Here is a 21,766-nt window from a genome sequence, read left to right as displayed (position 1 = left end):
GCGCCCTGCATCTCTGTCCCTGCCTGCTCGTCCTGTAACCCTGTTCTCGCTTCTGCCCCCGCTGCCACGTCATGCCCATGGCACACGGACATGACTTTATATCCTCTGTCCTTTAAAAACCCCCGTGACCACATTTCCCCTTCGAGTCCGCCCCCTCCCCACTTCTTGTCCCTGCCTCCCTGTGTCGCAGTAAAAATGGTATCTGATATCCAGTGCCTCTTTCCTTACCAACTGCCCCCTGCCAGCATCCTTAGCAGCCTCTGCGAAATGTCAGACACCGCTAGCTTTTGATCTGTGAGTTTGAACAGTAAGTACTGACTTCCTGTTAGTGGTAACTGATGATTTATTAGCTTTTTTGCTAACATCACCTTCCACCCACACATACTCCCCTCCTCCCCTAAAGAGAGGCTTTAAGAGAATTCTCTTGCGAGTCTTGGTTACATCAGTATTGTGCTGACTTTGTAAATATTGCTCATCACGGAACTAAAGTGTACATTTTCGTTTTCATACAACTTTTCATTTTGTCTAGAGCTAATGATTGCTTAATTTTTTCATATGCTTAGTCCTCTGTCTTTAGTGCTTTTTTAAAAAACAGTCACTCAGCAAATCTGTCAGATACCTAGCAGTGACTTTACCCAAACCCAGCAGATAATCCCGAGCCCTTCTTTCCTTTCCCCAGATGCCCTGTCCTGGCTGCAGTCTCCTTCAGGCTGGACTGTCCTCTCCAGGCCTGCTGGCCACGTGGCTCCAGTCTTGGGACCCTCTTCACCATTGTTGAGATGTCCGATCCCCGTCTTCCTTCCTCGTGGTTTATTCTCATTTTGCCACATTGCATCTTCCAGTGGTTTCCTGATAAAGGGATTTCGTTGTTTTTGCTCTTTGCTTGATTGAAAACACCTCTACTCCTCCCTCAAACTTGTTTGAAAATTTGGCTAGGTTTAGAATTGTAGGTTGAAAATTTTTTCTTCTCAGAATTTGAGGGTAGATGGTCTTCTATTCACCATTCTCCTGCCTCCTGTGGGATGCCATCTGATGCCTCTTGTGTGTGACCTGTTTGTTTCCTCTGGAGAATTTTGGAATCTCCCTTTTATCCTTGGTGTTTTACATTTCAGAGAGATGGGCCTTGGGCCAAGTCTGTTCATTCATTGTGCTGGGCCCGCCTTGTGCCCTGTCAGCCTGGGAATGTACTTGCTGCTGTTTAAGGGAACGCTCGTCTTACTCCTTTGATGATTTTTCCCTTCCTTTTTTCTGTCATCTTTCTGGAACTTGGTAACTGGGTGATGGGCCACCTAAACCTATCCTCTCATTATCTTTTCTTTCCTGTTGTCCACTTCTTTGTCTTTTTGTTTTTCCCTTTGGAAGAGGTCTTGTGTTTTTACATTACTATTATTACCCCTTGCGTCTCCAGGAGCACTCCCTTGTTCTTCCTTTCTCGGGGCGCTGCTGTCTTCTAAGGGCCCCGCTGGATGTGCTGGCGCCCTGCACTGTGGGATGCAGATAACGTGCCCAGCGCCTGCCCCGCAGGCGGTGGTGAGGCTCCCTGGGTGAGTCCAGGCGAGTGCGTTCCTCGAGGAGCACCTGGCACCTCAGCAAGCGCTAGGCCCACATTCTGACCTCATGGCTCTCCTTAGGGATTAGCTCCCTGCGGGGGTAGTTGTCGTTTCTTTGATCTTTTGTTGGTGCACTGTCCCTCTTCCCTCCGTGTGCCTTCTTTGTTGTGACGTTTTCTCTCACAGGTCTTTCGACCCTGAGCTCTTGGTTCTTGTTTAAGTGGAGCCACTGTGGAGCAGAGAGGCAGGTCTGTGAGCAGGTGGGCTTTTCAGCTGGAGGACTTTCCTGTGGTTGGTCATTTCTTTAAGGATCTCAGGTGATTGAATCTCGAGGCCTTTTCTCTCGGGCTTTGGTGTTTTGGAGAGGAACCCTTGTGGAAACGATCCACTCCTGGCAGCCAGCGTTTGGGAAACCAGAAGTGGGAGTAGCTGTGTGCTCCTGCCTGACCGGACGGGGCCCGGCTTGGGGACCCAGCAGTTCAGCAGAGCAGATAGACTTCCTGCCATCTCGGTGCCCAGGATCTGGCAGGGAGCCTGCCCCAGGCCGTGGATGCACACGTAGACGCCCCCAGCATCGTCCACAGCGCCTAGGGAAGCCCGCTCACACTGGCGGCCTGGCAGAGGACGCCTTTCCTGTCTCCTCCTGATGCCTTGGGGTGGGGGGCCCCTGTGCCCTGCCCCCACGCTTGACTGCAGGTCTCAGATGCTCCTCAGGGGCTGCTGGGCCTTCTCCATGGTTTTCGCATCCTCCAGGCAGCCACCCGGCAGCAAAGGGCGACATCGCCGCTCTTTGTGCCATCGCGAAGGCACTGCACTCTTGCCAGGCGCGGAGCCGCGGGGGCCGCTGGGGCAGAGCGAGTGGCGGAAGTGAGTCACTGCACAGCCCGTGGTGCTTTTGAAATGCCCAACTGGGTGCCCTCAGTCAGGACCACGTTTACGCTGTGGCATCAGTAATGCCCATCAAATTCATGCTGGTGATTTAAATTTTATTGGTTGTGCAATTGTAGTATTTAGTTTGTCTGTTTATTTTGATTTTAGAGCTCTTCTAAATTCTGCAGAGAGTATTTCTAATTTTAGGTTCATACTTATTTACGTAGCCTAATGAAAGTGATTTCTCACCACTGGCAGTCATGCAGTTTTTCTTAAAAGATTCACTCCATTTTAATGAAGTTTGAAAATCACTGACAGGGACTTCCTGGTGACGCCGTAGTTAAGAATCCTCCTGCCAATGCAGGGGACATGGGTTTGAGCACTGGTCCAGGAAGATCCCACATGCCGCGGAGCAGCTAAGCCCGTGTGCCACAACTACTGAGCCTGCGCTCCAGAGCCCACGAGCCACAACTACTGAAGCCTACGTGCCTGGAGTCCGTGCTCTGCGAGAAGAGAAACCACCGCAATGAGAAGCCCGGGCAACGGAGTAGCCCCTGCTCGCCACAGCTGGAGAAAGCCCGCGTGCAGCAACGAAGACCTAACGCAGCCATAAATGAATGAATGAATGAGTGAAGGAAAATCACTGACAGAGCTAGAATACCATTAATTATATTGTGTCCAATACAGAATATTTTAGTTTCATTTAAGCAAAATAGGTTATTTCAGGTAATTTAATTTAAAAAGTGACACTTCTAACAAGAAGCCTAATCCTTTCCCCAAGGCTTACTGAAGATTTAAGGGGGGAAAAAAAAAGAATCCCAGGCGGTAGAATTCGGTGTGCTCTTTAATGTCAATAAACCATACCAATGCAGTAAGAACTTATTTTGCAGGAAGGATATCGTATATTAACAAATAAATGTATGTGCAGACCTTTAAGAATTGCAGTATATCATGACCACTTTTCGGAAGCATTCTTCAAGTAGTTTCAACTTTGCGGTCCATTTCTCATTAGTAGGTAGGTCGTTTATAACAGCTGTTTAGTGCTATTTGTGTGTAAACACTTAACGACCTCGATGATGCTGGGGCCCTGGCACCCCAGAGAGGTCATTTTCAGTTGCTGGTAGGAAGGACATGCCCTTTGAGCTGGGGCCCCGGCAGCGGGGACGGGGCGGTAGTGGTCCATCCCTTCCTCGGAGCAGCCAGAGAGGAGATTTTCTGCCGCAGCTAAGGTGAAGCATCCAGTTGTAGTCAGAAAACAAGCTCACAGCAGCCCCTTGGGAGACCAGGCCCGTACCTTTGTCTGATTCTTAGTGCTCAGCAAATCTGAACTATGGAGAAAGTGGTTTTCCCCTAAAGCCCAGCCTGGGATATTCTTTCTGATTCAGTAGTCTGTGTCATAAATCCAGATCCGTTTCCTTTACCTGAAGTATTAACCTTAGGACACCTGCGACTTTTCTAGGCTTGACTTTGTTTTTGTACCTTGTGGCCTTTACCCCTTGTGAGCTGGTGTCCAGATCTTGGTGTTGATGGTGTAGAAATCTCGGTGTCTGACCAGCAGTGTCTCACTAGGTGACAATGTCCTCGTTATCAATGGCAGTGACTTTACCCAGACAGTAAGCTAGGTACTGTCTGTAATGTTATTTCGTACAGAAGCCAGCCAGTCACCGTGTTAATGTAATGCAAGAAGCGGGTTTATTTTTAAAGGTCACTCAGGCATGCATTATAAGGTTAGGAAGCAGTCTTCTAGAGCCAACTTGTATCTGTTTTTGTTTTTCCTCAAAATTAATTTCCTAAATTTCTACCCTATATCTTATATCAAGACAACCCAGTCGAGATAAATGCTGGTGTGCCAGGGACCAGGCATTGGATCAGTGACCCATAAATCCACATGGGCTCTGGGTGCCAGAACCAAGAAGTGGCTGCTTGGTAATTATAAGTTTCCCACGAAAATGTTGCTTTATCCTTGGAGGAAATTTTATATGTGTGTACCTTTCTTTTGATCCTTTTTATTGATTTTTTTAATATTTATTACAACCCCTTTCAGAATCATAAACTGGTAAATTGCTTCTGTTGTTTGACAGCTGATGTCATCTCAACTGTGGAGTTTAGTCACTCTGGAGACCTTCTTGCAACAGGAGACAAGGGCGGCAGAGTGGTTATTTTCCAGCGGGAACAAGAGGTCAGTAATGTACAATCCACGAACCAAGTGGGATCATCCAGCACTTCTCACATCACTTGTAAGGAAGGGAGCACAGTTATTTTCCCAGTGTCTAATTTCATTTGATTCCACTATATCACATTTACCATTTAGCATCTTCTTTCAGAAATTATCTCGGGGCGAACGCGAAGACCTGTGTTTCCACTCACGGACGTACAGCCCCCAAGTCCCAGTTAAGCCCCCAGTGCCCTCATCTGTAGGGCGGGCGGAGAGTCCTTTCCCCACCCCAAGTTGTCACAGGTGGCGGCCGGACCAAGTGAAGGGTGTAGGCTCCTGGGGTTCTGATCTGTCTGCTCTCATCCCGGAGCAAATGAAACCCCTTCACCGGCCATGGAGGTGCTGGCCTCCAGCCCCGGGGTCCGCTGGCTGGTGCAGGCACTCTGAGTGCCCCGCAGCACTGGCTGCACCCTCGAGGGCTGGGGCCTCCGAACACGGGCCTTGGAGGAGCCACAGATGAGCCTCACTCACGAACACTGGCTATTAGGTCCTTCCCGTCTGGGGGAAAAGGGGAGAGGAGCGCTACTTTGTCAGTTACACGTAAGAGGAGAATGGGAGCTATCGCCAGGCCTTGCCAGCCCCTGTCGTCTCTCGTTTCTGGCGAGCAGGCCTCGCCAAGTGCCCAGTAAGGCGGGATGAGGCTCTGCTGTGCGGGTGCCCCAGGCGGGAGCCTCGGCACAGCCAGACCCGGGGGTTCCGTGAGGTGCCCGCCTTGCCTTTTCCTGACAGAGTGCCCCTCTTGCCTATCTCCTAGCGGGTAGGCGTGCAGTTGCTTTTCATCTCCAAATTCTGCCCTCTAACTTCTTGTGGTAAAACAACTCTGGTGTCAAGGCGGGTGGGCCCTTGCTGCCTTCCTTGTGGCGGGGAGTGCCAGCCCTGCACTGCAGAGGGGCACTTGGTGGCGTCTGTAGGAGGCAAGCCCTGGGCCCACAACATCTCCTGGTTAAAATATACCTGTTACAGCTCCAATGTTGATTAAAAATTTTTTAATTGTATTTTTTCTGGTTCGGGATGGTGAGAATTCTTTTGTGAATATCATATATATCATCATGAATCTTTCTAAATCTTCACAATTTGATAAGTTTATAATTAGATTATAATTATAATCTTGGAGGTGGACCATCACAGTGCTACTTACAAAGAACTTTTCAACAAATAAAAGTCGGTGGCGGTGTTTGAATAATACTTTTAGCAGAAGGATTATTTAACAGATTACTTAGCCATAGCTATCTTAACTTTAAGAGTTCACTTTTAGCTCCGTAAAGTCTGCCATTTGAATGATGTCCTTATAGAAAATGAAGTTTTTTCTTGTTTTGGGGGGTCATTGTTTAAACCTAGAAATATGCTAGCTTCAAATATGAAAGATTATAACACTCAAGCATCTTGCTATAAAATGTGTTAAGTATTGTAGTTTTGAGAAGTTACCCTGTTGTGTTCAGTGAAGATGTATTAAGTCAGTGTTGCTACAGTTTTGTACAGTGGCGGGTCCCTGAAATTGTTTAAATCTGATAAGCCCGACCAACGGTAACTTCGTAAGTCCTGGGCAACTTTTTTCCGCATCTTTCTCTTCGTATTTCGGTTAATGTAAAAAGAGGTTTTGTATCCCATCTGCCTGTCAGGTATTTTAGTGGTTGCTGTGTAATCCTCATTGTGGACTTGAGTGTTTCCAGTGTGGGTAAGACTGTCCTCGGCCATCGTCGGAGGGACAGTTGATGATACTGCAGCGCCACTGGGGTGAGGCTGCTGCCTGTTAAACCGCGGCCGCTCTCGAGTAGAAACTGCAGTAAGCTGTCAGAGGCGTCAAAATATGTGTTTTAGAATCAGCGAAGCGTAGAGGGTTCCTGGAGGGTAGAGCAGCACCCTGCTTGGCTGGGGAAGTTGCAGGACGTTCAGTCGAGAGGGAACCCTCGGAAACTAGGTGGCAACGTGATTTTCGAACTTTTTTTCCATGTTAGTGGTGGAGCCCTCTGTCCAAGGGACCCTAGCGTGTCAGTCTGGGGCGAGCAGAGTCTGTGGACGTGGCTCCGTGGCGCCCACCCCTCTGCAGAATGCCGTCCCTCTGCATGGTCCGTCCAGTAACATCAGAACTGTAACTGGGAATCAGCATGTTCCCAGACAAAGCGAGGCCCGCCTCCTCGTCGTCCCCATGCTCCCCGCAGCTGGACCAGCAGTCTCAGCAGCTCCCGCCCCACTCTCCTGCTGAGAGTCCAGTCGCTGTGCCCTGCCAGCCTTCCTCAGAGTCCCTCCCTCTCCCTGGACAGGCCCTCGGGCGCTGATGCGAGGTCTCCGGGGGAGGACAAGGCCGGGGGATTAGCAGGGGCCTTGGGTTTCAGGAGTTGAGGGCAGAGATCAGGGCAGTTAGTGGCAGCGTTAGAGGCAGGGCGCTGTTCCCGGAGAGAGTGGCCCGGGAAGGACGGGCAGCGCTGTGATGGGACTCGTGTCTGAAGCATGGGACTGACTGATTCCACAGATTTTCCCTTTTAAATATTTCAATCTCGGTTTGTTCACTTGAGAGTCAGAAGTACCCGTTGGTGTATTAGGCTTTTTCATAGAGAGCGTGAGGGCCACAAAGCAGGAGAGTAGTGTGGATAGCATAAGCCTCTAGTCCAGCACACCCGTGGGACACGGGGTAGGGATTTCCACGGTCCTGCTGAGGATCGCTTGATCGCAAGAGGCGCGCAGTACTTACTTACCAGGGCAGCTCGGTAGAGAGATGGAGGGAGTTTGGGGGGAGTTTTCTCATAATACGTGATCTTGCTTCAGAAACGTAAAGGGGTATCTATCTAGACGTGAAGGTTATTTGTTCAGTTCAATTTATTTGACACACACACTAATGTGTTAAAAATGTAAGATTTTAGATACTGGTTATAGAACAAGAATTAAAATACTGGTCTCCTTGAGTTTTAATTATGAAATATTTAACTATTTCATAGAAAATGTTATTTTGGACATGCAGAAGATTTCAGGGATTAATATAAATATACTTATGAACCCACCACTCAGGCTTTTATTCCTTTAGAAAAGGAAACCCTGGGCATGTAGATGAAGCACACACTGTGCCCCTCCCCCATTCTATCTTTCCATGTTACTTCCACATCCTATTTTATTATCCCTCTACCTCCTCCGAGTTGGCCATAGCTTGTTCTTTTGTTTTTACTGCAGTGTGTAGAATTGTTTTGTGTGTGTTAAAATTTTGCAGAAGGATCTCACTGTGGGTGTGTTTGCGCAGCTTGCTTCTCTTACACGTGCTGCAGGATTTGCCCTCCGTGGCTCCTTTGCCGTAACTGCTCATTTGTGACTCTGCCGATTGGCAGTCCCCTTCCCTGGCGGCGCAGCTGTGTGCTGGCTGGCTGTCCCAGGTGACGGGGAAGTGTGCGTCCCTGTGGCTCAGCCCTGGAGGGCTTGGGCCGGCCCACCTGACTCTCCACGGGGCCAGATGGCAACCGCTGCCGCCTCTGTGGGCCCTTCAGCCTCTCTCGGAGCTGCCCCGGTAGCGCAGAGGCGGGCCAGAGCCAGCGTACTGGCAGGGAAGCGCGACTCCACACCCTGCCCTAGAGCGGATGCCCGGAAGTGCAAGAGGAAGCTGCGGAGTCGGCTCCCTTATTTGTTTCTTCCAAGTAAAGTAATTCTGAGCATCATCTGTTCGACATTTTTTTGACCCAGGATGTTTATTAACTTTTAAAAATGTGTGTGGTCATTTGATATTCACATTGGGAGAACTGAAGTTTCTCTGCACTGTGCTTTGTTCATTAAAATGGCTTCATGTTTCCTTGCAGAATAAAAGCCGCCCTCATTCCAGGGGGGAATATAACGTTTACAGTACCTTTCAAAGTCACGAACCAGAGTTTGACTATTTGAAGAGTCTAGAAATTGAAGAAAAAATTAATAAGATTAGGTGGCTACCACAACAGGGCGCTGCTCGTTTTCTGCTCTCTACAAATGGTAAGAGCTTTTCTCCTTATGTGTCCCTTTGAGTTAAGGCTGGGTTTTTAATTTTCTGTGCGTAGATTCTTTTTGATTTTAGCCCTTCTGGAGGTTATCTCCGCTTTAAACTTTCGGGGAGGGTAAAGCATTAGGTAGGCAGGAAGAAAACTCAGGTTGAAAACTCAAAGTACGCAAACACACACACACTGGCAGTATTACATTTCTCAACTCTGTAGACGTTTCTACATCTTTACTTATTGTAGGAAACAAAATGTTCATATACAACTGGAAGTACTAGTGTTCAGATACTCCTAGCTTCTAAACCAGCGTAGAAGCACAGAGTTTTCTTGTATGATACTCAACTAAAGTGGTGCATGATATATGGTTTTTCTTTTAATATGGAGAATGAGGTTTTTATTTTCAGATAAAACTATTAAATTATGGAAAATAAGTGAACGGGATAAAAGAGCAGAAGGCTATAACTTAAAAGATGAAGATGGACGACTTCGAGATCCACTTAGAATCACGGCACTACGGGTATACGTCACATTTTCTTTCAACTAGCCGATACTTGTCATAAATTAATCAGTAATGATGCTTAAGTCAGCTGTTTAGAGAATACTGTTAAATAGAAATACTGTGGGATCTGTCTTCTTGATCTTGAAAGTTATTTGTAATCATTTTCATGTATACTTGTTAAAATGGGAGTCCTTGTGTTCTCACGAAAACAAAAAAGACACACATCTTCAGAAAATATACTACTACTAAAGAAAAGACTCTGGTTTAATTCCATAACAAGTCTTTCTAAATACATCCACTGCCTTTCACTCTGAAGGTTCAGAGTAGCACATTGGTGGGGTTGGAGCAGATGGAACTCAGCACACTTCCCTGGAGGAAGCAGCGTGGGTTGCAGATTGAGAGATGACCTGTGGACCAGCAGGATGGCCTTCACTGGATTTCCTCTGAGTTAGCTAAGGCAGATTCTGACCAGAATTCTTTGCCCATCAATCCATGAGCAGCATTACTTCTTCTTTTTCTTTTTTTTAAATAAATTCTTCACTCCCTCTTTGGTGCCCCTAGGTACGGTATGAAATGACTGTGTTTTATCAATTCTAATACCTCGATTTTTTTCACATTTTAACATCTATGAAATTGAGTACAACTTAAAATCTAGTGTCCTGGGGTGGTGCCTTTAATTAAATGGAGTATGAGAAGGAGATTAAACAAGCTTGAATCCTGCCCAGATGCGCCCTGGTTAAGACCCCAGGGTGCTGCCGATGGGCTGGGCCACAGCGGAGACCAGTGGTGACTTAGAGGCGCTCCCCGAACCGACCGCCTGGTTCATTAGAAAGCTGTTGGCCAGTTGGTTGGTTTTTCAGAGAGGTTTAAAATCTTTGTGGAAGTGCGATCTATCAGGTGAAGACCTAGTGGGTGGACACATTGTATTGGTAGCTGAGGAGCTACAGAGGAGGGCAGGGAATTGCAGGAAGCTCCCCATCCCACGCCCCGCAGGGCCCCGGCCAGGGTGCGTGTGGTGGGTTTCAGTCTCTTTCCCCGTGCTCTGCTGCCGCGCACACGCAGGTGCTAGGGCAGCAGGTGCGCAGCACGGAGTCGCAGCCCAGCGTGCAGGGGTGCTCCCGACAGGAGCACAGTGGGTGTAACAGGTAAGCACTGCCAAGGAGAAGGACGGGGTGGGAACTTGTAGGTCAGTGGTATTGCCCTGTTTCCAGGGAGTTGAGGCCAAGAAAGCTGTGTAATTTGCTCAAATCTAAACCCTACTTTGAACCAAGATGTTCTGATCCAAATGGTGGTTTCTCTGTGCCATGCTGCTGCTTTCCCACCCGTGAATTAGTGACAGTTTGTAGGCAAATCACTGTTGGTGACAGTAACACTAGTTTTACAGTTACCACCATGTAAACTGCTCCTTGGAAACTAAGTGCGCTGGAAGGATGAGGCCTGGGGTGCCCTGTGGGTGCACCTGAATCCCCTGTCTCGGCCGCCTCTCCCCTGCACCCGGCCCGGCACGCTCCCCCTCTCCAGGGAGCCCCCTGCCTCCCAGCCAGGCCTGCTTCTCCACCGTGATGCTCATATCCGTCCCAGCTGTGGGAAGTCTGTAAGGGCTTCTGAGGCCCAGTCTTCACTCTGGTCAAGGCTGCTGTTCTACAATTAGCCTAACCAAGCTGGTCTCGTCCAGGGCCATGGCGAAGCATGTGACAGGTGTGAGGTCATCACAGTTGCAGGGTGGGCTGCGGCGGGGGAAAGATCGCAGGCCAGGTCACTCTGTATGTGGATTTACCTTTGTGAGTTCATGGACTCCTTTGAACTTTAAGAGGAAAACAAAATTTTGAAAGGGGAACAGAAATTTTGTTCTCCTCTTAAATTATTTGGGTGCCAGAAAGGGGCTCTTTCTGTCATCCATATTACAGTTGTTTCGTGTTTTGATTAATTAGAGACTTGTTAGAGGGCATGACAGGTCTGTCCTGTCCCTTGTGGAACCAACAGCTCCTGCACAAGAGGAGGGAAGCGTGTGCTCTGCACTTGGCTGGTTTAAAATGAGGGGAGTTCATTTTTACAGCATTTTGGCTGGAGAAAACTCAACTAAGAGATTCTCTCCTACCCTTTCTAGGTACACTCCTTGGGTTTTTAATTTAAAAACTAGCACACTTTAGTTTTCTATTTTGATTTTAAAGCTTCTGTTTTCCTCCCCACTAGATGTCAGTGATGCTGGGCCTTTTTCGTTTTTTTCGCACGTGTGACACCGTCACCCACGACTGTGCCTTTGGCTTTGGCCACTCTTGTGCCGGCTCCTCCCTCTCGTCCTTCGCCCGGCTGACCTCTCCTCCCTTTCCCTTTCTGTGTGGACGTCCCCTTCCCTGGGAGCCTTCCTGGCCACAGCACTCATCACAGTCGGGGTTTCTGTGCCTTTTTTTAAAAACCTTTTATTGAAGTATAACGTACGTACCCAACATGCCTCTGCCATCTGAGTGAGCAGCTCCACTGCCGTCTGCAGGCTGGACGTGCCGCGTCGCGGGCACCAGGTCAGGAGAGGCACGCTCCCCCCGCCCAGTCCCTGCACCCCACCCGCCCAGCCCTGTTGCAGGGCGCGGGGGGCGTGGGGGGACGAGGAGGTGCGCCTGCTCTCACTCTGGAGGCCGCGGTTGCGAGGCCAGAGGAGGAAGCGGGGCTCGACTCAGGCCCCACATCAGGCATCAGTGTCAGGGGCCATCTGCTTACCGGGCAGCCAGAAGCTATTGCTTATTTGGGGTATTGTCTGTACATGCTCTTACTTAACTGTGCGTACACATTTGTTCCTTTTTGTTACCTACTGTAAGTGTTCTGATTTTATGCTGCTGGGATCTTTGTTTTGAATTCCTATTTCCTTCCATTTTTAGGTCCCAATATTGAAGCCCATGGACCTTATGGTAGAAGCAAGTCCACGACGAATTTTTGCAAATGCTCACACATATCATATAAATTCCATTTCAGTAAATAGTGATCATGAAACATATCTTTCTGCAGATGACCTGAGAATTAATCTATGGCATTTAGAAATCACAGACAGAAGTTTTAGTATCCTTCATCAGGTGGATATCGCAGCATTTTTATAGGATCGTTCTTGGATAGGTCATCTCATTTTCATTACACCCCTTTGTCTCAGAGTCTGTCCTTTGTCATTTTTTTCTCCTGTCAGAAGCTCACATTTTCTCTCAATGATTTGTGAGGACTCTAATTCATGAAGGGTTCATTTATGCAGTCGTATCTTTCATGGTTTTCTTAAAGATTTTGTCCCACCGTCGTGCTTCAAATGCCCTTCATTGCAACTGAGATCATACAGCACAGAAACAGGCATGTGCTTTCTGCTGTTAGCACTTTTATATATATACATATATATATATAATGTTTTTTTGTTTTTTTTTTTTTTTTTTGCTGCGTTGGGTCTCCGTTGCTGCACAGGGGCTTTCTCTAGTTGGGGCAAGCGGGGGCTTCTCGTTGCGGAGCACGGGCTCAAGGCACGCGGGCTTCAGTAGCTGTGGCTCGTGGGCTCTGGAGCGCAGACTCGGTAGTCATGGCGCACGGGCTTAGTTGCACCACGGCGTGTGGGATCTTCCTGGACCAGGGCTCAAACCTGTGGGACGTCCCCTGCGTTGGCAGGCGGATTCTTAACCACTGCGCCACCAGGGCAGCCCCTATCTGTTAGCACTTTAAAAACACCTTGGATCCACTCACAGGGCCCAGTTAGTTGGTGCCCTCGTGGCTCCTCCCCTCCCACTTCACTTTCAGCCCAGCTTTGCTCTTTGGCGAGCTCTCGCACAAGCTGGGGTGCCGTTCTCTCATCTCTGGGCGTGGCTCCTTCCCCAGCTGGGCAGTGTCCTCACAGGCCTTTGCTGACCTGTTCTCAGGTCAGCAACCTAGGCATAGCCTGTTGGCCACTCTTCTCCGGCACTCGGCCCTGCGTGCCTCGTGTGCTTCCCCGGACTCCAGGCGGTCAGCGGGCTCAGCCTGGTCCCCGCTCTGCACGGTGGCCTGGAGACAGCCACGACGGCGTGCTGGGCACTGTAGGGCTCCAGTCCCTCCAGGGTCCCTGCCCACAGTGTCTGGTGTCCGGAGACTTGAGCTGTAGTGTCACCAAGTTTTTTAGCTTCCTTAGTTGTGATCTGTTCCTGCTGTCCTATCTTGGCCCAAAGCCAAATTGTACACTTCCTTGTTTCTCCAGTTGAGTGATTTCTGTATTTGGCAACCTACCATGTGACGTTGTTCTGGCTACTTAGAGCAAGCCCTTGGTGTCAGATACTCAGCAAAGCAGAGTCTTTTGGAACCTGGCGATACTCGTGTGTCTGTGTCATTTTTGTGGATGTTACTACGGGACTTTTGTGCAGATGGGCACTTGCTTGCTTCCTGGTCTTTGAACGTGTGTTATGTTGCTTTGAAAGTCCCTTCCTAGAATGCTAGCAGTAGCAGCGAGATGAAAGCAGCCCTCGTATCTGCATGGCCGTGGCCCCTGTCAGGCACGTTACTGGAGTCTGATTAGTGTATTAACGTAGATCCTCTTAACTGGTGTGCTCGTCCAGCATAAAGTACGTGTGATCACCTCCTCCACACCTAATCTCTTAAACCTCGTCACGCGGGTTATCTCATGCCTGCGAGCGCCCTGCCTTAACTGTGCGCTTCAGACATCGTGGACATCAAGCCTGCCAACATGGAAGAGCTGACGGAGGTGATCACGGCGGCCGAGTTCCACCCGCACCAGTGTAACGTGCTAGTCTACAGCAGCAGCAAGGGGACCATCAGACTGTGCGACATGCGCTCCTCCGCCCTGTGCGACCGACACTCCAAGTGTAAGTGCCGGGCGTGTATATAAACGTCCCGTCTAGAGCCCGTGTTGTCTGGGCGCCGAGCCACCTCCGAAGACTCAGAGGTGCTTTTTGTTACGCATGTGCCTGCGCGAGCGTAGGCCGGCCTTGGTCCTCGCGGCGCTGCTGGCAGGGTGCGGAGCGAGAGGCCCTGCTTTTGTGGCGCCGCGGTGGAGCCCGCAGGTCACTCCTGCCAGCACTTCCATGCGGCGTCCGCCTCCCTGGGTGGGCCCAGTGAGAGCCCCTTGTCGCCTCCACCTCTGTGCACTAGGACCTCTGCTGAGTCTGGAGACGCAGCCCACCTGTGACCTTTCTCGGCTCTCGGAATGGGCTCTGTTCCCACAGAGCTTCGCTGAACTTGAAGGCAGTTCCCTGAGGTGAAGGTCTAGTCTTTAATCCACTGAGTCTTGAAGTCCTTCTAGGTGAGGAGAGCTTTGGTTTTGTTTTTATTTTTAGCCATAACCAACAGGCCCTACTTTGTAGAAAACCAGAAGTCTGTGTGTCACAAGACATACAGAGTGTGTCCTGAGAACTTTGCCAACACGTTCCCAAGGACTGAGCAGTGACGCCATCCCAGCCTGGAGCGCCATGGGTTTTCGTGTTCTGGACACTTGGTCCTGCAGCTAACTCAGTGTATCGGTCAGTCTGTCCAGAGTGTCTCCTGTCGTAAAGTGGGGCAGCTCCAACAGAGCCTGATGGGAAGTGTCCTTGATGACTGGTTCTTAGGAGCCTTTTTGCCTCATTCTGTCTCTTTTTGAGGCTAAAGTATAGGGGGAGGGGGGTTTTCTTTCGGTTTTAATTTTTGGTTTTTGGGGTTTGTGGTTTTCTTTTTTTTTTTTCCTTTTGGCCACACTGCGTGGTATGTGGGATCTTCCCCAGTCCGGGATCGAACCCGTGCCTCTTGCAGTGGAAGCACAGAGTCTTAACCACTGGCCTGCCAGGGAAGTCCACTATAGTGTGTTTTTTTGTTTTTTGGAGTTTTTTAAATAAATTTATTTATTTTAATTATTTATTTTTGGCTGTGTTGGGTCTTCGTTGCTGCTTGCAGGCCTTCTTTAGTTGCGGCGAGCAGGGGCCACTCTCCGTTGTGTGTGCAGGCCTCATGGCGGTGGCTTCTCCTGTTGCGGAGCACGGGCTCTAGGCCCGTAGACTTCAGTCGTTGCAGCACGTGGGCTCTAGAGCACAGGTTCAGCAGTTGTGGCGCACAGGCCTAGTTGCTTCGCAGCATGTGGGATCTTCCTGGACCAGGGCTCAAACCCATGTCCCCTGCATTGGCAGGCAGATTCTCAACCACCGCACCACCAGGGAAGCCCCTATAGTATGTTTTAAAAGAACTTTGTACTTTAGTAGAATTCCTGCAATGAAAAATGAGTCTTTTCTAATGTTTGGCCTGTGTTTTCAAGAGAACACTCGTGAGTAACAATTTTAGATTCCAAGAGTAGTTTTATTTGTCAGCAAAGTTACTTATTTGAGTAAATGCTCAGAGTATTGCCACCAGCTTGCTTATAATCAACTTCAAATGCAGACTCAACAAACATAGGTTCCTACGTTAAAAAAAAGAAAATCAGGGCTTCCCTGGTGGCGCATTGGTTGAGAGTCCGCCTGCCGATGCAAGGGACACGGGTTCGTGCCCCGATCCGGGAGGATCCCGCAGGCCGCAGAGCGGCTGGGCCCGTGAGCCATGGCCGCTGAGCCTGCGCATCCAGAGCCTGTGCTCCGCAACGGGAGAGGCCACAACAGTGAGAGGCCCGCGTACCGCAAAAAAAGAGAAAAAACCAAAAACAAAGAAAATCACAAGCCGCTGCAAATGAGAGGAAGTACAGAAATCCTCACCCAAAGTTCACCAAGCCACAGGCTCGACAGTGCACTGGGGGCTCTGGGGTCTGGTGCATGGGCAGGGGGCGAGTGAGGGGGCACTCGAGTTACTGCTGAGAAAGCAGAAGTGTCAGGGAAAGAGAGGTCTGCCATGGAAGCCTGTAGAATCTTTCTGAAACTAGTAGTTTGGTTTTGTTCGCGTAAGTCTCGACTATTGAATAGTGAAGGAAAACCCCTTTCCTGACAGGCTTTGGCAGGTGGGACTGTTCCGGTGTTAAAATCTGACCCAGGCGTTCGCGACTAAGGGCCGGGCCCTGAGTGCACTCGCAGGCTCGTCGGCCCCAGGGCGCTTGGGGCACCATGTCAGCATCTGCTGTAGCGCCCTTTGTGTCTCTCTGTGCCAGGGACAGGATGGGACGTGGTTTGCTAGGGACTGGCATTCCGAGGATCTGCAGGGAAGCATCAGGTTAATGCAGAGGCCTCACCAGGATGCACTCAGAGTGCCCGAGCAGCGTTCTGGGCTGCGAGCCAGGGCCTGGGTGAGCCTGGGGCCTGTGCTTCAGGGAGATGGGAGGCCGCAGCGGTGTCGGGGGAGGGCCCGAGTCTCGCCTGGACTTTAAAATGATTTGTTCTCTGGTTTTTAAACAGAAGCTGAAAACATTTATTTTCCAGTTTTTGAAGAGCCGGAAGACCCCAGCAGTAGGTCCTTCTTCTCAGAAATAATCTCTTCTGTGTCCGACGTGAAATTCAGCCACAGCGGTCGGTACATGATGACCCGAGACTACCTGTCGGTGAAGGTGTGGGACCTCAACATGGAGAGCCGGCCTGTCGAGACCCACCAGGTGAGGCCGCGGCATGGACCCTGCCACGTCTTGCACACAACCGTCCCTCTGACCTTCCTGTACTTTCATTAAGGTCCACGAGTACCTTCGAAGCAAGCTGTGTTCCCTGTACGAAAACGACTGCATCTTTGACAAGTTTGAGTGCTGCTGGAACGGCTCCGACAGGTGAGACCTGCGTCGTGACCAGGCCCGAAGCACGCTGACGTCCTCAGAGGCGGGCCGGGCTGCCAGGAGGAGTCCCGATGGGCTTGGTTTTCCAGGCCATCTGTGAGGTGGCCCTAGCAAGGTGGAAACGTGGGATGTCTGGGCACGCTTCTCACCTTGCTTATGACTCCACCTTGTGTTTAAACAGCAAGCGTAGTACAAGGTTCATGTTGGCTGTTTTAAAAACGCTTAGTGGATGATAATTTCTTTTTTTGTTGTCAGTTCCAAGATGAGTGAAAGGAAGGCGGTGGGGAGGTTAGTCACTGTGGCGTGTGTGGGATGGCCACGTTCCAGTTTGCCTTTGGGGACAAGTGGAGTACGAGACCTCAGAGTCGCTGCTGTGCTTGGACAGAGTCGGGTGGCTGGTGTGACTCCGTGGTCTACCTCGTGATGAGGCGGTTTGAGGCCTCCGCCACCTTTTTGTGCGTGTCTTAGAGGTGACAGCAGTACTAGTGCTGCCGAGAGGTCTGTTTCATATTCTACGAAATGTCGCACCTCGCGTGATGGAAGGAGATGAGCTTGCATCGTCTGTGATGGATTCTGCCGTGTGCTGCTTGTCAAGGGTGTCAGTGGGCAGAGGACCTCGCCACTTTCAGAGAGGGACTGACGGACATTCTGAGAAACCCTTTGGCACAAACACCTAGAAACATCAGATGTCACACCACAAATCTCTTTGTGGGTATAGTTGAGCTCACAACCGGTAAGGCCAGGAGTGAAGAGGAAGCAGGAACTAGGAGGGAGCCCTCGCTGGCCTCAGGGCACCAGCTGGAACCAGGGACCTGCAGCCCAAGAGGGTACAAGAGCTGTGGCCCTGGACCCACACAGGGTTGGCAGTTGAAACTGGGACCCTCGGGGTTATGGAAAAGGCATCCATCTACGTTCAGATGCGTCCCAAGGGAAATGTATCTGTCTGAGACCTTGGATTGGAGTGGATGAAGTCCCCTGACCTTTGTGACCGTAAGCCTCCCTCCCCGCCAGGGACGTGTGTTTGTATTTGTACTGACCTGGAGAAGCTCAATGAGGGTAAGTCCCAGCAGACAGGCAGCCCCGGGCATCCGCACCGTTCACAGGCTGACGTGCCACCTGTTAGTGTGTCCTGCTGCAGACACGGGGCCCCTGGGCCAGAGGAGGGGACTTCACTCCTCACAGCACAGCAGAGCAGCACGAGCTTGGTCACAGTACCTTGTGGGGGCGGGGGGTGACACAGGGGGCCCGGGCAGAGGCCGCTCACGGAGCGGGGTTGGCCTCACACCAGCACACACTCAGCTTGGGGGTCAAGCTGAGAGTGGTAAACAAGGCTGCAGCCCTGAGATGTGGCCCAGGTAGAGAGCGCTGAAGAAACGCATTCTTGGCAAACCCACTGAAAACACGTAGGGGTGCCTGGCACCCGTGGCGGATTTGTCTTTCCCAGGGCTCAGGATTTCCCCAGATTAAAATCACTTAAACAGGAGCTCACAGGTGAAAAGCACCAAACACATGAAGGAAAGCCAGTGTGAGCAAGCCAGCAGAAACAACCACAGAACTGTGACCTCTGAGAGATCCGGTACTGAAATCATATGCCACAGGATATAAAATGAGAATGTGGAAATACTCACAGGTTAAAGGACGGAACCGGAACCTGAACATGGAAGCACAAGGCCATTAAAAACCACCCAGGACGTCTGCAAAAGCATCGTGCAGGACTTCTAGAAATGAAAACTGTGGTAGTTGAAAAATCACTGTGTGAATTTAGCAGACCCCGTGAAGCTGAAAAGATCTTGAATTAGTGAACTGAAGATGAGAAATATTTTAAGAAGAAAGATCAGGAGAGATTATCCAGGATGCAGCTCAGAGAGCCAAAGAGACAGAAAAAACATGGAAGGTGGGAGAACACGGAGGGTCAGATAAGGTCCAACGTAACCTAAGTGGAGAGAAGTGTCCAAATTGGAGGATTGTGGAGAAGTAGCAGTTAAAGTGTTAACGGCCAGGAATTCTCTATAACTGATGCAAGACTGAACGAATACGCAGACTCAAGAAGCACAGAAATCCACATCCAGGTCATAATGCAGTTACAGGGCACCAAAAACAGAGAAAAGATCTTAAAAGCAGCCAGGGGAGGAAAGACCCATTGCCTTCGGAGAAAGGGTGTTCAGACCGCGAGCAGACCTCTCGGCCCGGCAGTGGAAGCCGGAAGGCGCTCTGATGCGGTGTGTCGTGATCCCTTCTGACTCGCTTCCTGAAATTGTGTCCAGAGATAAATGATCATGCAGGAATGTGCCTTAAACAAGGCCCCAAACCCAGACAAAGAGATCCAACTACATTGACTTTAAGCTTCTTTGTATCATAATAAAACAATGGAAATAAAACCCACAAAAGCACGTAAAATTAACAGAGATGAATATCCAGAATACGTGAAGAATCGTAAGTCAGTGAGAAAGTCCTAACTACTCATGAATGGGAATTAACAGAAACAGGGGGAATGAATAACAACACATCCTCATTAGTAATCAGCAGATCAAAGCAACAGGGACGTCCCTTCACATCCATCAGAGTGACGGAAATGTTGGGGTGGAGGTGGAGGCCAGTGGGCATGACCACTGCCACTGCCCTTCTTCTGAGGCTCCCTGGCAGTGGCCGGGTGGGCTGGGCACCTCTCGAATATACAGACAAGAAAGAAAACACGTTCCAAGACGTGCCCTGGAGGCAGCTGAGCCATGTCGGGGTTCCTCCCTGGGCGGGCGGACGGACGAGGAATCATCCTCTGTTCGTGGTGTGGACCAGACACAGCGAAAGCCAGGGTTACAGCTGCGCAGGCCTGTACGCCATCACGCAAGTGACTCCTCTGATGTCTAGAGCATGCAAGACGGTTTTGTTTTTAAGACCGTGTAACTGTTCAAAGGACAACCGTGTATAGGAATGTTCCCTGCACGGTTCTTTATGCTTCGCGGTAGATCCGAGATATTGCAAAATACGTTTAAATTACCCATCCCCGGCACATCCTGAAGCTTTCTGGTGGCGCCTACCTGTTCCCTCACTCCTGCCAACATGCCCTGCCTTCCTGCCTGGAAGCTTGTGTGGAGTTGGGGGCGGGGGCAGAGCCAGGTTTTTGCCACCATCCCAGTCACTCCGCCTGGGACGGCGCTGCCCAGAAGTTAAGGTTTGCCCCACTTCATCGTGCTCCAGGTTTGTAGCAAACACAGACATCACCGTTAAGTTGCAAGTCCACTTACTCCTGTGTTTGGCGGTGTTCCCGCCTAGGCAGCACCTGGCCAGGTGCTGGGGAAGGCTCTCATTCCCACCGTGTGGAGCAGCGGGCAGGGGGGACATCCACGCCCATGCAGGTGCCGTCAGGACTGCTGAGTAATAGTAATAATCGTAATAGACGGCGTGAAGGTTGGTCCACTTTCATTTCTGTCGTGCATCAGCACCTCTAATCAACATTGATGATAAAATACTTCCCGAAAAAATTCTTTCATTGGTCTCTGTTCGGAATAATCACTGCAGTTAAGTTTTTATATATTTTTTATTTATTTATTTATTTATTTTTGGCTGTGTTGGGTCTTTGTTGCTGCGCGCAGGCTTTCTCTAGTTGCAGCGAGCAGGGGCTACTCTTCCTTGCGGTGCACAGGCTTCTCATTGCGGTGGCTTCTCTTGTTGCAGAGCACGGGCTCTAGGCACGCGGGCTTCAGTAGTTGTGGCGCACGGGCTCTGAGGCGCAGGCTTGCAGGCTCTAGAGCGCGGGCTTCAGTAGTTGTGCACGGGCTTAGTTGCTCCACGGCGTGTGGGATCTTCCTGGACCAGGGCTCGAACCCGTGTCCCCTGCCTTGGCAGGTGGACTCCCAACCACTGCGCCACCAGGGAAGTCCCTGCGGTTAAGTTTAATAACACAAGTGTAAGCTTCAGATCAGCACATTTGTTGCTTATCCTTTTGTGAGCATCATGTTCTGTGTGGAAATTAAAGTGGGCAAGTGGCAGTTGCTGGCGGCCCTCCTGGGCCCCACTGCACGGCCCTGCTGCGTCCACCGCCACACGGCCCTCCGTCCCCGAGGTGTGTGCATTCCAGGCTTCAACAGTACAGGTGAGATAAGCCAGGAGAGCTTATCTTTTTGTGCGGTGCAAGGTTTTAGATGAGGCTAATCAGACACCGAAGGGTTTGCACAGTCGGGGTCAGCCCTACGCCGTGTGAATGAGGCAGCACGTGCCTCGCGGGGCCTCAAGATCCGCCCCTGATGATGCGGGGATGGCCCGGGAGCCCAGGGTGCCAAGGAGGAGGCCGCAGGGCAGTCTGGTCTTACCGCGCCCGACGGGCCCGCTGAGGCAGGGGCTGGACGCACGTGGAAGCATTTGCCGGCAACCAGCCACTCTCCTCTTAGCTGTGTAGAGACCCGAAGTTTTCACCAGTGTGCGAGAAGCGCGTCACGGTGCTGTGTGCTTCAGTGGAGACGCGGAAAGGCGTCAGAACCAGCCCGGAAGGGAAAAGGCCACGGGCGCTGCTGCAGCATCTGGAGTGTCGGGAAAGAAGGCCCCGGCTGTCTTGCACGCTGACCCCGTGTCTGAGGCCCCTCCTAACTATTTATATACCTGTTCCTTCATGAGAAAAACGCTTTTAAGATTAAAATGAACTTTAAAACCTTGTCTGGTCAGTTGTGAGCAAAGATGGTAACAGATCTCACAAATGTCTCTCGAGCACGTGCGGAGCCCTGCCGAATCGGGGCAAAGTGCAGGAGGTCAGACCGTTACCCGAGCCTGGGGCAGTGACTGTGTTGGGGTTTTTACCTTGTTTGAAAACACATTAATGTAATTAAAAGTGTAAATCCATTACTTTTTTCCGTTGTATTTATTTTTACTGATAGGATTATGTATACGAAGTTTAGGAAGAAATTCTCACTGCGTCTCTCTCCTGACCATTATGATTTTTCATTTTTTATTTGTAAAAATGACCCTGCTGTGTAGAATTGGGGGTAGGAGAGGTAAGCAGCTCTATCCATGCGTCCAGGGCCGGGCCGGGCTGGGGGT

The 21,766-nt window shown here is 50.4% G+C and overlaps 1 protein-coding gene across 10 annotated transcripts in view; it reads left to right on the top strand.

Moving 5' to 3' along the window:
* The window catches only part of PPP2R2D (protein phosphatase 2 regulatory subunit Bdelta), a 48,934-nt gene that overhangs the window by 23,168 nt on the left and 4,000 nt on the right, over window positions 1-21,766 (top strand). For 3 of the 10 annotated variants that reach the window (XM_024762190.1, XM_024762183.1, XM_024762195.1), the window contains 8 exons: window positions 4,241-4,346; window positions 4,502-4,599; window positions 8,412-8,577; window positions 8,984-9,096; window positions 11,952-12,129; window positions 13,731-13,895; window positions 16,398-16,567; window positions 16,641-16,732. In XM_024762190.1, coding sequence (XP_024617958.1) covers window positions 4,259-4,346; window positions 4,502-4,599; window positions 8,412-8,577; window positions 8,984-9,096; window positions 11,952-12,129; window positions 13,731-13,895; window positions 16,398-16,567; window positions 16,641-16,732 — 1,070 coding nt within the window. In that variant the 5' untranslated portion in view covers window positions 4,241-4,258. Of the gene's footprint in view, window positions 1-2,966; window positions 4,347-4,501; window positions 4,600-8,411; window positions 8,578-8,983; window positions 9,097-11,951; window positions 12,130-13,730; window positions 13,896-16,397; window positions 16,568-16,640; window positions 16,733-21,123; window positions 21,763-21,766 lie in introns of those variants that run through there. The other 7 variants (XR_003005593.1, XR_003005591.1, XR_003005592.1 and 4 more) reach the window with 5 other exon arrangements.

This window comes from Neophocaena asiaeorientalis, unplaced genomic scaffold (assembly GCF_003031525.2).
Source record: "Neophocaena asiaeorientalis asiaeorientalis breed wild unplaced genomic scaffold, Neophocaena_asiaeorientalis_V1.1 scaffold356, whole genome shotgun sequence".
NCBI classification, from domain to species: Eukaryota; Metazoa; Chordata; class Mammalia; order Artiodactyla; family Phocoenidae; genus Neophocaena; species Neophocaena asiaeorientalis.
This window is presented reverse-complemented; position numbering and strand designations above follow the sequence as displayed.